This window comes from Tyto alba, unplaced genomic scaffold (genome assembly GCF_018691265.1).
Source record: "Tyto alba isolate M040663 unplaced genomic scaffold, T.alba_DEE_v4.0 Super-Scaffold_44, whole genome shotgun sequence".
Classification (NCBI taxonomy): domain Eukaryota; kingdom Metazoa; phylum Chordata; class Aves; order Strigiformes; family Tytonidae; genus Tyto; species Tyto alba.
The window spans coordinates 11,976,987-11,992,757 of NW_024881320.1; the positions used below are offsets into that span (position 1 = coordinate 11,976,987).

At 39.9% G+C, this 15,771-nt stretch overlaps 1 protein-coding gene across 1 annotated transcript in view; it reads right to left on the reverse strand.

The window, feature by feature from the left end:
* Positions 1 to 15,771, reverse strand: part of SLC5A1 (solute carrier family 5 member 1) — a 30,390-nt gene that overhangs the window by 11,992 nt on the left and 2,627 nt on the right. The window contains exons 3-5 of the mRNA XM_033001495.2: positions 7,933 to 8,037; positions 5,620 to 5,679; positions 5,159 to 5,263 (exon numbers count right to left, since the gene is read on the reverse strand). Coding sequence (XP_032857386.2) covers positions 5,159 to 5,263; positions 5,620 to 5,679; positions 7,933 to 8,037 — 270 coding nt within the window. The remainder of the gene's footprint in view (positions 1 to 5,158; positions 5,264 to 5,619; positions 5,680 to 7,932; positions 8,038 to 15,771) is intronic.

Sequence of the window (15,771 nt, forward strand, 5' to 3'; positions counted from 1 at the left end):
TCAATAGATCATTTTAGCTAGACACAGTCACCTCACTGCTCTGTGCTTACATACTGAGACAGCTTAATAACGAATTAGTTAAAGCTCAGGTTACACTTGCTATGTGCAGGGATGGACTCTGACACCTCCAAGATATGACATGGTTCTCTTCATTTAGTGCTACTCTATAAATCTCTTCATTTTTCTTTACTGCTTGTATACATGTGGTATAGCTAGTCTTGCTGGTTCAGGACAAATGGTGATTAAAGGCAAACATCTTATATTATCTGTATTTTTAAGTTCCTGTCAGAATAATTGACATCAGTTGGCTAACAGAAGAGACCTTAAGCTCTTGCATAAGAAAAGAATTGTTCCGGTTTCGGAGTAACACTCTGGGATTTTAACCACATTAAATCAGTTCCTGATTTAGAGATAATTTGCATCAATGTTATTTACCCAAGTTTGCAATCAGGATAATCTATCTCAGTGCACTTATAATGATTTACTGTAAATTATGCTTTCATTAGAGGTTTGCATCTGTGCCTATCCCTGCTCCTGAGCATCCAGTTCATGGGCTCATCTCCAGTCCCACCACTATGCCTCCATTCTGTATACCACACTATCTATAGGAGGGCTCTATGCAGGGGGGTCCTATCCTCATTTACTTAACAGTACAAATCCTAGTGGCATTCAACAAGCTTGGGAGCTGCAAAATGCTGCAGGAACTGCCCACATGCAGGGTCTGAGAAGCAAAGATAAACATTACACGTGCCCTGGGGTAAAGCCTGCACGCATGGCTGTGTGAGCCTCCTGCTCAGTGGCAGCTCGCTGGAGGAGCAGGAGGTTCCACAGGCCGGGCTGCGGGACAGCCAGAGCTTGGGATCGCGGAAGAGGCACTTGCACCACTTTTGTCCACAGCGAGGCTGAGGTAAGGCAGGGCAGATACACTAATAAGCAGTTGTGCGGCCTGGCTAGCTGGGAGATGCTGGATGAAGAAACCCTCTTCATGCCAGAGACACTGAAACCAAGACTGCAGGGTATGATCTCACCCTTAGTTCGCTCTGGAGAATGAGGAAGAGGTATGGACCTCTGCAGCAAGAGGTCCTCCAACTCTACTGCCCTAGAGTGCAGAAAACAACTATGAAGCAGAGTGTGAATCACAACAGAGGCCCCACTCCCAAAACTCAGCCTCTAGAGCAGCTTGAGATGATTTGATTTCCTACAGGTTTTCATTTGCAACTGGAAACCAGGATGCTTAGTTCTTAACCCCAGTGGCAGTTAAACCATATCCTTTGTCCCTTCCCTTTATGGGAATATTTGTTTCCTATCTTTTCACACCACTGACCACCTTATGTCCCAGTTCTTTCTTTTATTGTTGTTGGCTTTAGTTTAGCCTACATAGCATTAAATATTAATGGTTCTAAAATGTCCCCCAGAAAGAAATTTATAGTTAATTATTTAGCATCCTGAGCAATATATCAGCTTCCTTGAATTGCTGAGTTACCTTCCAACTTCACTGCTTCTCCCTCCCAATTAGATTATTTCCTTCCAATATTTCCTTGTTTCTCCATTAAAACTCTTTTATGGACACTATTTAATCCTTATCTTATCTCTAATAGAGTAGATCTTTCCTTTGCATTACAAGCTATCTCTCCAAAGTCATCCACTGATCATACAGGAACAACTGGCAGAACACATGCCAATCGAGTGAATCCAGCTGCAATGTTCATGTGGGAGTCAGGGCAGTGGCACATACTCTTTACCCCCTACACCACGCAGGCCTACAAGGAGGTGGTTCTTCTACCTCCTCTTCCCTCAGGTAAGCCTATACTCATACTTTTACTACTGAAGTTATGCACAATGAATTCAAAGAAAATGCTGTAATACATTTAGAAATTCCAGTTTACAATTTCTGATTTCTTCAAAAGCATTCAAATCTTAATTCCCTTTTGACTTGTCATAATTTAGTCAACTACTATCCATCAAATTTTATTTTTACTAGGCCATTTTCTTAGGCATAATGACCAATATCAGCAACACTAGTGGCTAGCAAGCCCCTGAAAGCTGCTGCGGACATTACTCACAAAGTACTACGTGCTTAGGAAGCATGTACGTGTGAGGCACCTGTGCAACAGAAATCCTTTTGGGCTCAAAGATCACATGTGTCCTGATCCCAAAGATCAACAGCGTGCAGCATGGCCTTGTCTGGCAAGTGGTTGATTAGCCACAAAAACAGGTGGGAAAACAATAAAAAATACACAGAAAATGTGCAGGAAAAAAGAGAAATGGTAACAACTTTGTTCACATGTGTGTGAAGGGAATCTGATCATCACATGGTGGTGAGCACTGTGCCAGAAAGAGCATGCCAGGAGTTACATGACCTGACATATCATATTGTTGTCATGATTTAAACCCGGCCGGCAGCCAAACACCATGCAGCTGCTCGCTCACCCTCCCCTGCCCCATGGGATGGGGGAGACAGTTGGAGGGGTAAAGGCAAGGAGACTTGTAGGTTGAGATAAAGACAATTTAATAATTGAAATAAAATAATAATGATAGTAATAGTAATAATACAATATACAAACAAGTGATGCACAGTGTGATTGCTCACTACCCACTGGCCAATGCCCAGCTTGTTCCCAGCTAGCGATCCTCAAGGAGAGAAAATCCTAAAACCGCAATCCCAGAAGAGAGATCGATCCCACTTCCCGGCCTACCCTCGTCTATACACTGAGCATGAAGTTGTATAATCTGGAATATTCCACTGGCCAGTTTGGGTCTGTTGCTCTGGCCGTGCTCCCCCCCAGCTTCTTGCACACCTGCACACCAGCAGGACAGGGGGAGTTGGTGAGTCCTCGATCTCTTAGCAACAACTGAAAACATCAGTGTGTTATCAACGTTCTTCTCATACCAAACCCCATCCTGAATCCAAAGCACAGCACTATTCTAGCTACTGAGAAGAAAAATTAGCTCTATCCCAGCTGAAACCAGGAAAATTGTTCATTGGAAAGCACTGTAATAATTACATTATTAAGAACATTAGATAATCTTTTAACACATCAAGGAAGCAGCAGATGAAATAACTATCCCAAAACAACACGCCACTGTTCTACAAGGGTAAGTGGCAGTACGTATCGCTGCCAGTCAGACTGATAGGTGTGACTGCCCATTAAGGGCAGGGCAGAAACCCATCCTTCTATATCAAATCTCAGTAAGCCCCAAAGATCACAAGGGAGTGTTTGGCAGAGGCAGCAGTCAAGGAAGTAAAATGCAAATCACCAAGCTGGCTATGGCATGGACTGTCAGCACATGGGTATGTTTGGATATACAACGTGCCTCTGGGAAGAGATACCTGTGCTGGCTTCACAGAGCATGTAATCTCAACACAGCACAAAGAGGTTAGTTACTGGCCAGGATGGAACAACCCTACCCTTTCTGCTTCTGAAGCTGGTTCATCTGAAGACAATTTGGGCATGGTACGGCATAGCATGGTATAAAAAAAGCCTGCTCCGACATCCTCTGACAATACCTGAAACCTCCAAGGACTTTGACTGTTCTGTTTATTCTGAATACGATATGGCAATAAATTAGACCTGGGAAAATCCTGCTCTACTGAATACAGTGACATAAGACAACAATGCAGAAGAGATGTTTATGTACTACAGAAATCTGAGCCACATTTGTGTGTGGGACAGACATTGTCAGAGTTGTTCTGGGCAAATGAGGGAAACAAGATAAATGGTTAGAGGAACTTATGCAGCAGATTTTTCCCCTGCACAGCACAGAGACCCAGCTCCATAGCAGTTCCCCACACACATCCGGAATAATTGGGTTGATGGGAAACTGGGATGGGCCACTGGTAGAGTGGGGCCCAGGTAACCTGCCGCTGTATGGATCTCTTAACTATTGCTTTGCTCCCTAATAAGAGAGGACCACAAGAGCGGAGAGCGTGCGTAAGCTTCATGACCACACTGGAAGCTTAAATGGAGAACGTGTCTTGCCTGGAAGCAACACACTCCAAATAAAATGGGATGAAATCCCATGACCAGATCCTTAGGCATGATAGAAGCTGGGAAAAAAAAAAAGATAGATAGTAAATTCAGAACCTATGCAACACCTTGATGAGCTCATTACAAACATGTGTTGCAGAACAGGACTGTGAGTCATCTGACTAGAAGAGTTTCTCAGCTGCTGGAGCTGCCAGAACTCTGTGTCATACCTGGAATTTCTGATTATGGTAGCTAAGCACAACAACAGCAAATTAACTAATCCTTTTGAAATATATGGAAATCCAACTCTGAGGCCAGCTCCATAGTACCAACCTGTTTAATTTATAACCTTTCTAAGGATCAGTTATCATGAAGATGTGAGAATGAGAGCAAAAGGCCAATCTTTTAGCTTAAATTGCACTATTATCACTCAGCTCCCATTCAGAGGGCAAAGAGTAATCTGCCATGGCAACTTCTGCAAAACAACAGACTGAGGTATGCCTGAACTGTGGACTTCTTTAGAGGCTAGGTAGTTTCAAGATATATGGAAAGTATCAGCTCCATTCACTACTTCACAGCAACACAACCACTTACTTAATACGCTCGCCCATTAAAAGAATGTGTCCTTTTCCATTCTTTCACCTCAGCTGTTATAATTTCCCTCCTTTGCATTTCCCCACTCCCTTATTTTCTAATTCCTATTATTCTCTTTTTCTCCATAACCCTCTTGGTCTTTTTCCTCATCTCTATTACTGATGGCATCTTCACCAGAGGATGCTAAAACAGATAAATATGAAGTCTGGGGACAAAAATTCCTGCTGCATGTTTCACGGTTCCCTAGGATAATAGATTATAATACAGTACAAGTTTCCCTCCACTCTGACGTGTTCTAGAGGAGAGCATAAGTAGAAGTAAACCTTAAACCTAAAAAAAAAAAAAAAAAGAGAAAGCACAAAAGCATCATAGACATTGCCAGGAAGGAAGCAACTTGGGTTGTAGAACAGATCTGGATACACAATCTCACTAGACAGAATAAAGAAAACACAAAATTGTATTTTTAGAGTCCTTATATCAACCGAGGGCTCCAAATCAGAAACAATTGACCAATTGTGTGAGTAATGTTGCAAATGGGAGTTTCCTTTCTTTAGATCAATATAGGATGAAAGAAATGCTGTAAAAGTTTTACTTACTGAGATCTTTGTGAAAATATACAGGATTAGAGAGAGGACTGACAGGTAGATCTGAATCCGTTTCCCACCAAAACGCTTCTTCAGGTACTCTGGCATTGTCACCACCTGCAGGGCGGGTAGATAAGGTTTCAGATAATGGAGAACAGATACAAAGCAAATTAGAGAAAGTTTTTTGCTACTCCAGTACTATAAGAGTGGAGTGCAAAGCGAGGAGAGCTGCAAATGCAGTTGCAAGGAAGAGCAGCTCCAGGAATCAAAGGAGGACAAGGAGAGAGTACCGAGTACTTCTCAGCTCAGGCCTCACAACCGAGAATCCTCACTTTTTAAATATGTACAGACATAACACAGTACAGCTCTAGCATGCTCAGATCTCATGCCATTCATAATGGCTTTGCAATATTCAAGACCTGATCCACAAACATGAGCAGCAGACAAATGCATAATGTACTGGCTTGACTTACCCCAGCTTTGATGTAGATGGGTACAAACAGCCATCCTAGAACAACCACAAATATCAGAGCCTGCAGCCAAGACAAGATCAGATGAATTAGCCTCCTCTCTCTCCTCACTCCCAAAGGCCATTTATCAGATCCAATAGCAGCTAGAGACCATTGAAACCACATAAACCTGGGAAGGAACTGCTCTGTCTGTTGATTTACAGTTGAAAATTTGGGAATGAAATCTTGGCCAAAAAAATTGTCAGGTATGATGCAGCCTGGGTTTCATGCTAGATGTCCCAGAGAAGCACACATGATAATAATACATTTTCCAGAAAAACAGCTGATTTCTGCTCACAGGATTGCCCTACAGTATCAAAGCACCACTCCACTGGCAACACCAGACTACCCTAGCCCTCTTCAGAGCAGGCCCATGGAGCCTGATTTAGTGATGGTTAAAATGCAACCAGCCCATAAGACTACCATTTCTGGGATATATTAAAGAATGTGAAGCCTGCTATCTATTTGCCAGCATCTTGATCCAAATGTCACTAATGCAAGATATTTTCCCACTCAGAATCAGGTATCCTGCAATGGTATGTTGTGACATCTGCAAATCCAGGTACTGGGGAGAGTAGCACTTCTTTTGATTATTATTTTGATCATTAACTGCCTTCTGCACTGGGTCTCTGTGAGATGGCCATACGGTTTACAACAATCCCACATATTGTACAGGATTTAGTAAAAAATTTAGTACTTCCACATTACCATTTCATAACATATTTTGTGTTACCATGTGTTTTTTGTGAACTGTAGATCTTACTGTATTGCAGTGTCTCAGTTTTCTGACTTAAATGGCTAGCAAATGTTGTCTGATAGAGAGTTGTACATATTTAAATTGACAAATATAGAACAAAATCCTGCCCTCAGAGCTGCACTCTGCATTTATTCTGTCCACAGAGTTTAGAGGGGTTTTTTAACTGTATCTTAACTAACAGAAATTAGAAATCATTTCAGTGGAATAATAGAGATACACAAGCACGATAACAGTCAAGCTTAGTATTTCTTTCAAGAGGAGAATCAGATTATACAGTCAAGAGCAATATTTTCACCATGTCTATTAATCTGTACACCAGTCCCACTATGTCATAAGTAATGAACTATGTGACGTATCTGTTCAAATACACCCATGCATCATTACTTCTTCCTAAACAACAATCATTGTACACTGTGTATTGATATTAGTCCACAGAGAATTTCCCAGGAGATGAGGTGTTAGAGGTAGATATGTTTGAAGGAGGATATGGGTCCTAGAGATTTGAATTTCATGAAATTTCAAGCAATGTTTGCTCACTTTTGTTTTGCTTAGTTGAGGCACAAAAAGAAGGGAAATCGGGTTTGTTAACAGGCCTAGTGTAAGCAAATAGAGCGAGCTGACATTAACTCCGCACATCTCATGGAGTTCATTTTAGCCTTTATCCTTCTCCTTAAATATTTATATCAGATGAGCACTTGATTATTTGCAGCAACCATCTACTTGCTAAGGAAAAAAGCCAAGTCTTTAAGGGTGGTATGCTTCTTTCACTGCACAGAATTAAATGCAAGGAAAGTATTGACTTGTGCGTGCTCATTAAGTCCCTTTGTGTCATGGTATAATCCCTTTCATGAAGGTGAATTAAGCAGAACAAGGGCATTATTATCCACACCCACAGAGCCTGAGAATACAAGGAAACAAGGAAATGGACTGAATTAGCTCATGTGAATCTCTGTGCTGTTGCAGTTAACACTGCTCCTGGTATCCCCAATAGTTCACTGAAAGTCAGCTTGGATATCTCTGCCCTATACTGCAACCATAAGAAGAAAAGATTTTTGAAAAGCACATTTTTGTAAAGGATGTCCAAAATTTCTTACAGCCTATGAAGAAATCAAAGCCCCTTTAACAGTTCCTACACAGCAAAATGTTGTGAAAAATACCATGGGTTATAAAACCAAAATTCTTCCTAACATACTGCAGTCTGAAAGTGCTCTTTATAAATACTTTAAAAGTAATCAAAGGATATGTATGGAGAAGAGAATTCACTGATTTATTTGGTTCAAATGCTCTCTAAAAAGCCTTATTCAACAGAAAAGGGTCATCTTCTCCCAGTGGCTTAGACAAGGACCAAGGAGAACAAGCTAAATAGTAGATTCCGTTGGCACTTTTTGGCCTGTATAGAAAACAAGTGTTACCAGACACAAACTTTGACAGTCCTAAATTATTAGGCAATGTTATTTTGATTAACCTCTGCAGATAATCTTCATGTCACAAATACATTCACTTAAATACATGCCACTTACATTCCATTCATAACCTCCAATGGCAATTCCTCCAGCTGCTGCTGTTCCGGCTATTCCCACAAAATGTCCACTGCCAATGTTACTGGCAAACAGAGAAGCACCAATCTGGAAATAGAAAGAACAATATTTGGCTCTTAGGTCCTGTTCCTGGTAACTTGAAAAAATTATGTTAATTTGGTATTTTGAACTCAAGTCTATCTATCATCAGGTAGCGATGATGAGAATGACTGACAACCAACTTCCTCGCCAACTTTCAAGATTCCTTCTTATTGTTCTCCCTCAAACCTGATAATCCAGCCATCGTATCTACAATGAGAAAGAATAGGATGTTGCATAGATCTTCCATTTGAGTCAAACAGTTTATTACACCAATATAGATTTTCAAATATTTGCAAAACTTGACTAACATTTGGGTGATATCCAGGCAATTAGGGAAGAAGACTATGATCTGTCTTTCTCAAGAAGGAAACAATAAGTGCATATCCACTTGTCAGACTGTGACTCCCTATTCCACAGTCTGCAGAACTAAATGTGTCATCGGTGAGAGTTGTACAGACTTTGTACTTGATTCACTTTTAGTCAAAACATATTTGATTACTGAATTAATCTGAAAACTGCATGGCAGAAACACCTGCTGAGAAACTGCTTCTGGAAGACACAAACAAAAACAAATTAAGGAGTTATATTTAAGAAGTGCTGGATCTCTAAGACCCCCCCAAATATTGCACTGATCATACAAACAGAACAGTGGGAAGAACATAGGAATTGATGAACAGGGAGAGATTAAAAGAAATTAAAGGTTTATATTTGATTACAGACAGGCAGAAGCCATTCAAAAAAGATTGTGCCAAAAGATCAAATTCTTTATCAAATAGCTCAGACAATAGAAAAGATGAAAAGGTATGAGCTTCATTTCCTCAAAGTGAAAGCATTAAAGGCAGCAGAAATGCCTAACTATAATTTACAAGGTCAGACATTGAAAGATGCAGAGTGAGAACTCGAGCATGAAGAAGAGGTCGGATTGAGTATTGTAGGCAGAAGACATGTGAGCTGGAGTAGTTCCAAGATTAAAAGAGGTGAGGGAACATTTTTTATTCACTTCTATTTTTTCTTTATGTCCTCTGAAAGCTACAAAGAAAAAATTGAAACAGGGTTAAAAATAAAAGCTTATGGAAAGTAGGCAAAAAAACCTCTGCTGACCAGCTTCTAATGTTCTCATTTGGGGTGGACCTCTCATGTCGAAAGATAACAAGATGCTTAAAAATGGGTTTTTTAGACATGTGAATTGGACCTGCAATCAGCACATTCTCCTTTTGTAGTTCCCAAGTACAGAAGGTTGGAATATGTTCAGAGTAACCTTACAAGAGGGAGAAATATTCCTTGTCTGCAACTCACTGGGAGATTCTTAGGGTCCTAAAATGTATATAAAGGGAATAGTTACAAATTTCCATGTCTGCAGTCACTGCAATGAGTTTTTTGAATAACAGGAAAGTCAGTCTTTCTGAGAGTACAGGGATGACTGCCTGAGATTAAGGAGGATAAAAGGGATCTCAGCAGAGAAATCGACCTCTGAAGATCAGACTTATTCTGTAGAGCTATGCCATATCCAGGAATAGCAACCATGCACTTCAATTCACAGTCCTGATCTCTAATCACACAATAGATTTCCCCCCATTTTTTATATGCAACATACAAATAAAATTCTTCGGATAACTCCACTCTTTCTTTTCCAAACTTACATTCTTTCTCCTTTCCTCGTTTGATCTCCTGATTTCTTCTAGTCTTTTTGCAGACAAACTGTTCTTTTGATGTGACAGAAAATTTATGTCTCTTAAGTTCACTCAGTTCTGGATTTTTTTTTAGATTTTTTTCTTCACATTTCTAGAAGTCAGTTTTGCCCTACAGAAATGTAACCAGTTTGTCATATGACAAATATTTCTACAGGAACAATAAGTGTTGCAACAAGAATTAGCAAATAAACCAGAGAGATCACTGGTAATAAAGAAAACTTCTTCTTCTAACCTGTTTGTGACAGCAAGTGTTTTCCCAGAAGTTATACTGAAGAAACAAATACCATTTATACCAAGCTTTAGCACTATTGTCCAGTGCTTTCCCTGGAGATGAATAATTAAACTTAAATCTAGGTTACTAGAAACGCAATTACCAGAAAAGATTAACCACATTAATCTCTGATTTTATTTAATGTGTTCCCTTTCCTGTTTCAAAAGCTTTAAAAATGTGCTGCAATCAGATCCAAGTAACAAAAGCAGCTAATGAAAAACTTCAAGAACTGACAGCTGTAGTAAGCTTTGGCTCAGTGCCTGAAACCCCCGGACTTATTGTAGCATTCATTGACAATGCAGTGTTCCCAACTTTACCCAGAGTACAACTGTACTGAAAGAAAAATACAAAAGCAAACCAAAATAATGCAAAATTATCAACATATATAAGGCCAGTGCAAGGACACAACAATGTGAAGGCAGATACCAGCTTCACTTTCTAAACTTTCTTTTCTGAATTAGGGAACACCCAGTGCAGCAGAAGTGTAAAATCAACACATACTGATAATGGATGCAATTAAAAAGATGGGTTTTATTGTTATGTTTACAAGGAAAGGTAGAACGTGGCTTCATAGCTGGGAAAATGCATATTACCCTTAAAACTGCAGTGTGGTTAAAGCAAGAGGAGTGTTTGCCAAATACGCTTGCACCCTGTGAGCTGCTGATGTCAGAGGAGAAATTTCCAATCTGCCATGGCAGTACCTTAAGGATGAGAAAAGAAGATGGATGGCTCTGGGCCCAAGCGGTCTTGCTGAAGAACTTACTGCTGCAGTATTTTTGTACTGAAAAGGCTGATTACTGGAATTGCTTGATTTGCCATTGGTAGATGCTGCAGTACACCTATGCATGACCTAAAGAACACAGGGCCGAAACTGGGCAATGATAGGGAAACAATTTTCTAGAAGCATTAACTGTTCTCAGTGAGTGTGTTAGTGAATTGATTTTAAAAACAGATGTAGGAGGAAGAATAAAGAAGAAAGTTGATTGAAAGGAACAAAAGCTGTTAAGAGGGAAAGAGAGGACAAAAAACTGAACTAACCTGAGGCAAACGTGGAACATTAACTGTTTTAAAATCTTTTAAGAGGTCATGTTTTAACAAGAGTACTCTGTTCAGGAAAAGTACCACCACACTGCAGACAGATGATGATCACTATGTTTTTTCCATGTTATTCATTAACCGTTTCACCTTGCTCTTTTCATTAACTTGAGGATGCACTGACATCCTGGCACTTGCTGTTCCAAATCATATACAATGTACTTTGCAAATCAGTGACCACTGCAGCAACAGTGTTCAGACTCCACAGCTTATGGCTTTTCTCCCTCCCAGCACCTGCTAACACACAGCCCGTGCCCGAAATATTCGCTTTCCTGTTTGAAAGCATTAGCTCAGTACCAAACTCTTTTCCCCAATCCCAAGCACAGCTTGCCTGTGGCCTTTAGCCCCTTACAGAGAACAGCAGAGGCTCTCTCATATCAGCATGAGGTCATGAGCCTTGCCCTGAGGTACCACTCCGCCCATGGGTCACCTGCAGAAGCTGCTTCTCAGACCCCTCTTCCATGGCCAAATTTCTCATTCCCTTGTTTGAGAACTACTGCTTGACAATATCCATGCTATTCTTTAACTCACAACTCTTCCCTGCAACATGTGACTTTACCCTGATGAAAGGATATAATTTTTCCTACCTGAGTTTTTTGGGATCAGCCTTAGTCACTTTGCAAACGTACATACAATGAAATATTACTGCCACCCTTTCAAGGCTCTGAAACCCAACGAAAAAGTGTAGGTTTTTATTCTTCTTCCCAACCACAGTGCAAATTCTATAAATTACATTATAGCCAAATTAAACCACATTTATACACTTCCCAATTCACCAAGTGAGATAAATGGATACAAATAATGTGTCTGTCTTCTGACAAGCCCAACTGCTGTTGGAACAGCAGTCAGAAGAAGGGTAACCTGATGCCTTTTCCACCTTCAGCCTCTGAGACACAAACAACACCTCCCGGATGGGTGGAAAATTCTGACCGATTCTGTAAAAATCTGTTTCACCAAACTTTTCCTTTTCTACCAGAGCTTTGCTTTGCTTACTTTATTATTATTTGACTCTGAAAACTATTGATTTCACACTATTTTTAGCATGGAACTTGACAAAATAAGTTAATTTCTTATTCCACTTTACTTAAGAAAAAGAAATACAAATCTTATTTATCCCAGAGTTGTCTTTCCTGGCTCCCCACAGCAGCATCAAATTCAGCAAGTGGGGACAATTCTGAGAATATGTAAAACTTAACTGGATGCAAAGATCAGAGAAATCATGCCAGTGGTTAGTTCCAACGGCCAAGAAAATAAGCCATGCAGAAAAAGCAAAAATCTATTTTGTTTTTTTTTCCTTAATTCTTACCTGTCTTACAAAGATCAACACCTAAGTGACAACAAACGAGCCGAGTTACATTTCTGTTTAAAGTGTAGTATGTCCTTGACTCTGCTTGCTTCCTACTTACTCTTCAGTTAATCTTTCTAACCATAACTGGACCTCTGATGCCCAGCAGATACTCTTTGCCCTATTAGCATTTATGCCTCAGGAACTGAGGTATATAAAGTAACCCATAATTTTGTGCAGACAGCTGTCTGAAAAACTACAGAATCTGAAGAACAAAATTCAAAAGCAAGGAAACTTCAAAATTGAAGCTATGGGTTTTTTTTCAATTGTGCATGAAACCCTGTTTATCCTGTGAGAGTGGCTGCTACCAAAACTGATGTCCTCCAGGAACAAATACTTCATTTCCTATAATGGTAGAAAGTATTTGGCTGAATCTAACTCTTTCATCTAATCTAAGAAAAGAAGCTGAAGTTCGGTTTGCAAGGCCCACTGTTACAAAGCTGCTGCTTTCCTTGAGGTTCTCTGTGTCTTTCTGGAAAAAGCAGAGCTGGTTATGAATATTTAAAGAGCCACATGTACCTTTCCTGAAGATACTTCCCCCAAAGCCCAAGAGACCAAAATCAGTTTCTGGAAGATTCTGCTCTCAGTTTCTATGAAAAAGACTGTGGAAAGGGCACAGCATTTCATACCATTATGATTAATCCATGATGGATTTCTTATTATGGCAATCAGTGAGAATGTAATTATATACCTTGATCCCTAATTAACTACTGGAACTACTGAGTTGGCTCATCCACTGCATAAGGGGAGTGATTTCAGTGAACTAACACAGAAGCAACCCATTACCTCCACAGAATGGCCAGAAAAGACTAACTGTGGGCTTGGTTCTGCAAAATACTAAGCAAGCTTCATGAATTCTGCTGGAGCCAACAATCAGAGCCAAAATTGGACAGATTTGGCCCAGGATAACTGTCTCACTCCTACATTGATAAACTGAATCACAGTCAGGTGAAGTCACTGACAAACATGCAAAATGTGTATCAAAAGTGGGACTAATCTCCGGCCCTTGATTTCCAGAGTCTCCTCTAGTCTACTAAACCACAGCTATTATATAATTTAAGTGAATAGAATCCCTTTCCCAGGCTTGTCAGTAAGAGGTCTTAATACACTGCTAATGAGCCTCTTTCCCTGAGGGGTCAGAAAAATCATGGCTGCCCTACCAAGCACAGAATTTACCACAGCCACTGAAAAATACAATTAGATTAAGGGAATTAAGTTTATGACAAGTTTGTAGAAGGATTTTTTATTTTTTGTTAATTTTTCTCTGTTCCAGAAAGCAATTACGTGCCAAGGTTCATTATCCTGAAATCGCAGGGAAGGATAATGAACGCATCTACAGTCTATGGAAATATATCTGGATTTTCCAGAACCACGACGTGGTCCTGACATGGCACAAGAGAAAAGTCAAAGCACAGAAATAGTCAAAAAATACACACAGCATAAGCTTTTACAGAACTTAGATCACATCTTTGACTGAACTTTCTATACTTTCATTGGTTTCCTAGTCATTTCAGCCCAATTTGCACTGGGTGATGGACACCCTATCTACCTGCTAAACTGTGGGAATAGGTGTTTTGGAATCTCTTTTTATCCAAGACAAACTTTCCAAGGTGGTGCTGCTGACACGGTATTTAGTTTGTGGTTTGAGTGCTTGCCGTTTGTTTATTTTGAGCAATACCAGGAAGAATAGCAAGAAGCGTTTATTTTTATGGTGCAGAAAGGCACTCCTGGCATTCCAAAGGGAAGGATGGAAGGGGTGGTCTAGGACTGCACTGATGACTAGCACTTCATCCTTGCTGAGCTCCCAGCTCTTGGGAGGGAGAGAGAGATGATCCTAACAGCCACCACTGCACTGTGGGTCATCCCATTTTGCTTCCCACCGGAGGAAGGGAGCTTGTTGAATCTGTTGGGTTTGTGTTGGCAGAGAAGTCAGTGTTAGATAATCTTCCCTGGGTCTTAGGGGAATCATTAGGAGTTCTCAGTGCCACTGCAGCAAGGCAGAAGGTTTTTATGGCGAGTCTTTCCAGCCTTGCTCCTTCCATCTTCATTTACATCTGCATAAAAGCGTATTCATATTCACCCTTGATGGGCAAACAGAATTGCACAAGGTTAAAAACAGCCCACTGATTAAAGTGACAGTTAAGCAAAGTAATCTGTCTGGGTTTTTTCTCTTCCCCTAGAATTATGTAATTTATCTTAAAATAACTTGGAAACTTCCTCTTTCCTCAATCTTCCAATGGAACCTGAATTTTCTTAGATCCATCATACCAAATGATGAAAACTTTTATTGTGGCCTTTAATATTTTTATGTCAATTAAGAGGCAGTCCCAATCCCTTCTAAAGGCAGACAGCAGCTCCCTGAAGCACAAGACTGAAAGATGTGTAGGTATTTCTGCAGTTCAAGAAAAATCCTAAATTTTAGACAACAAATATTTACTGTCATTCTCCCTGATCCTGAATACATGTGGGTGGAGTCTTGAATCAGAGTCTTAACGAAGTGCAAATACATCTTTAGTGAATGAATGCAAGATCAGGATGGTTAAGAATTTCCATTCAAGCCCACGGAATCACATACAAGACAAGTAATATAGAAAATACAGGTTTGTCTAAATTTTCTGCTTTTCCAAGAAGTTAAACTAAATAGACTGTATGGTCTGGAAGAAATAGACAATTGTTTCTAATACCATTTCTGCCAGAGGCCTGATGGATGGCTATGAACAAGTTTTGTGTCTGTGACTCTTTATTTCCACCTTGGAAGAGAATAGAGATCCACAGAAGACAAACAATATAAATCACAGATAACCTTTAAACAAATTTAAACTATATTTTACTAATAACTTATCATAATATTTCCAGGATTTTCTCCTTGTACAGACCAGAACTTGTTACCAAAAGTGGAAACAATAGAGTGATATGAGGAAAAATTTCAGCAAATTAATTCTTCTCTGTTATAACCTCAAAATGAGTCACCTTTGATTGCAGTGAAATTAACACATTCAAAACATTAAAAAGTTTTAAAGTGGACTGAAAGGCAAAGCACTGGATCTGTCTATGCTGACATTACCAATGTATCTAGATTCAAACAAGTTGGTCACATAATCAAGACAGCTCAAAGCTCAACACCAAGAACTTCCCCAACACTTTTCTGTGCCTATCAGGTGGCTTTTGTTGTGCAGATAGCTCTGTGTCACCATGGCTAGAGAAAAAGTTTGAAGTGCATCTACATGACATAGCCATGACAATCTCAACAGTATTGCAGAGATACTTAATACTTAAAGACTAGACATAGTCATATGGAAGTGGATGCACATACACATACATGCGTTTTATAGACACAC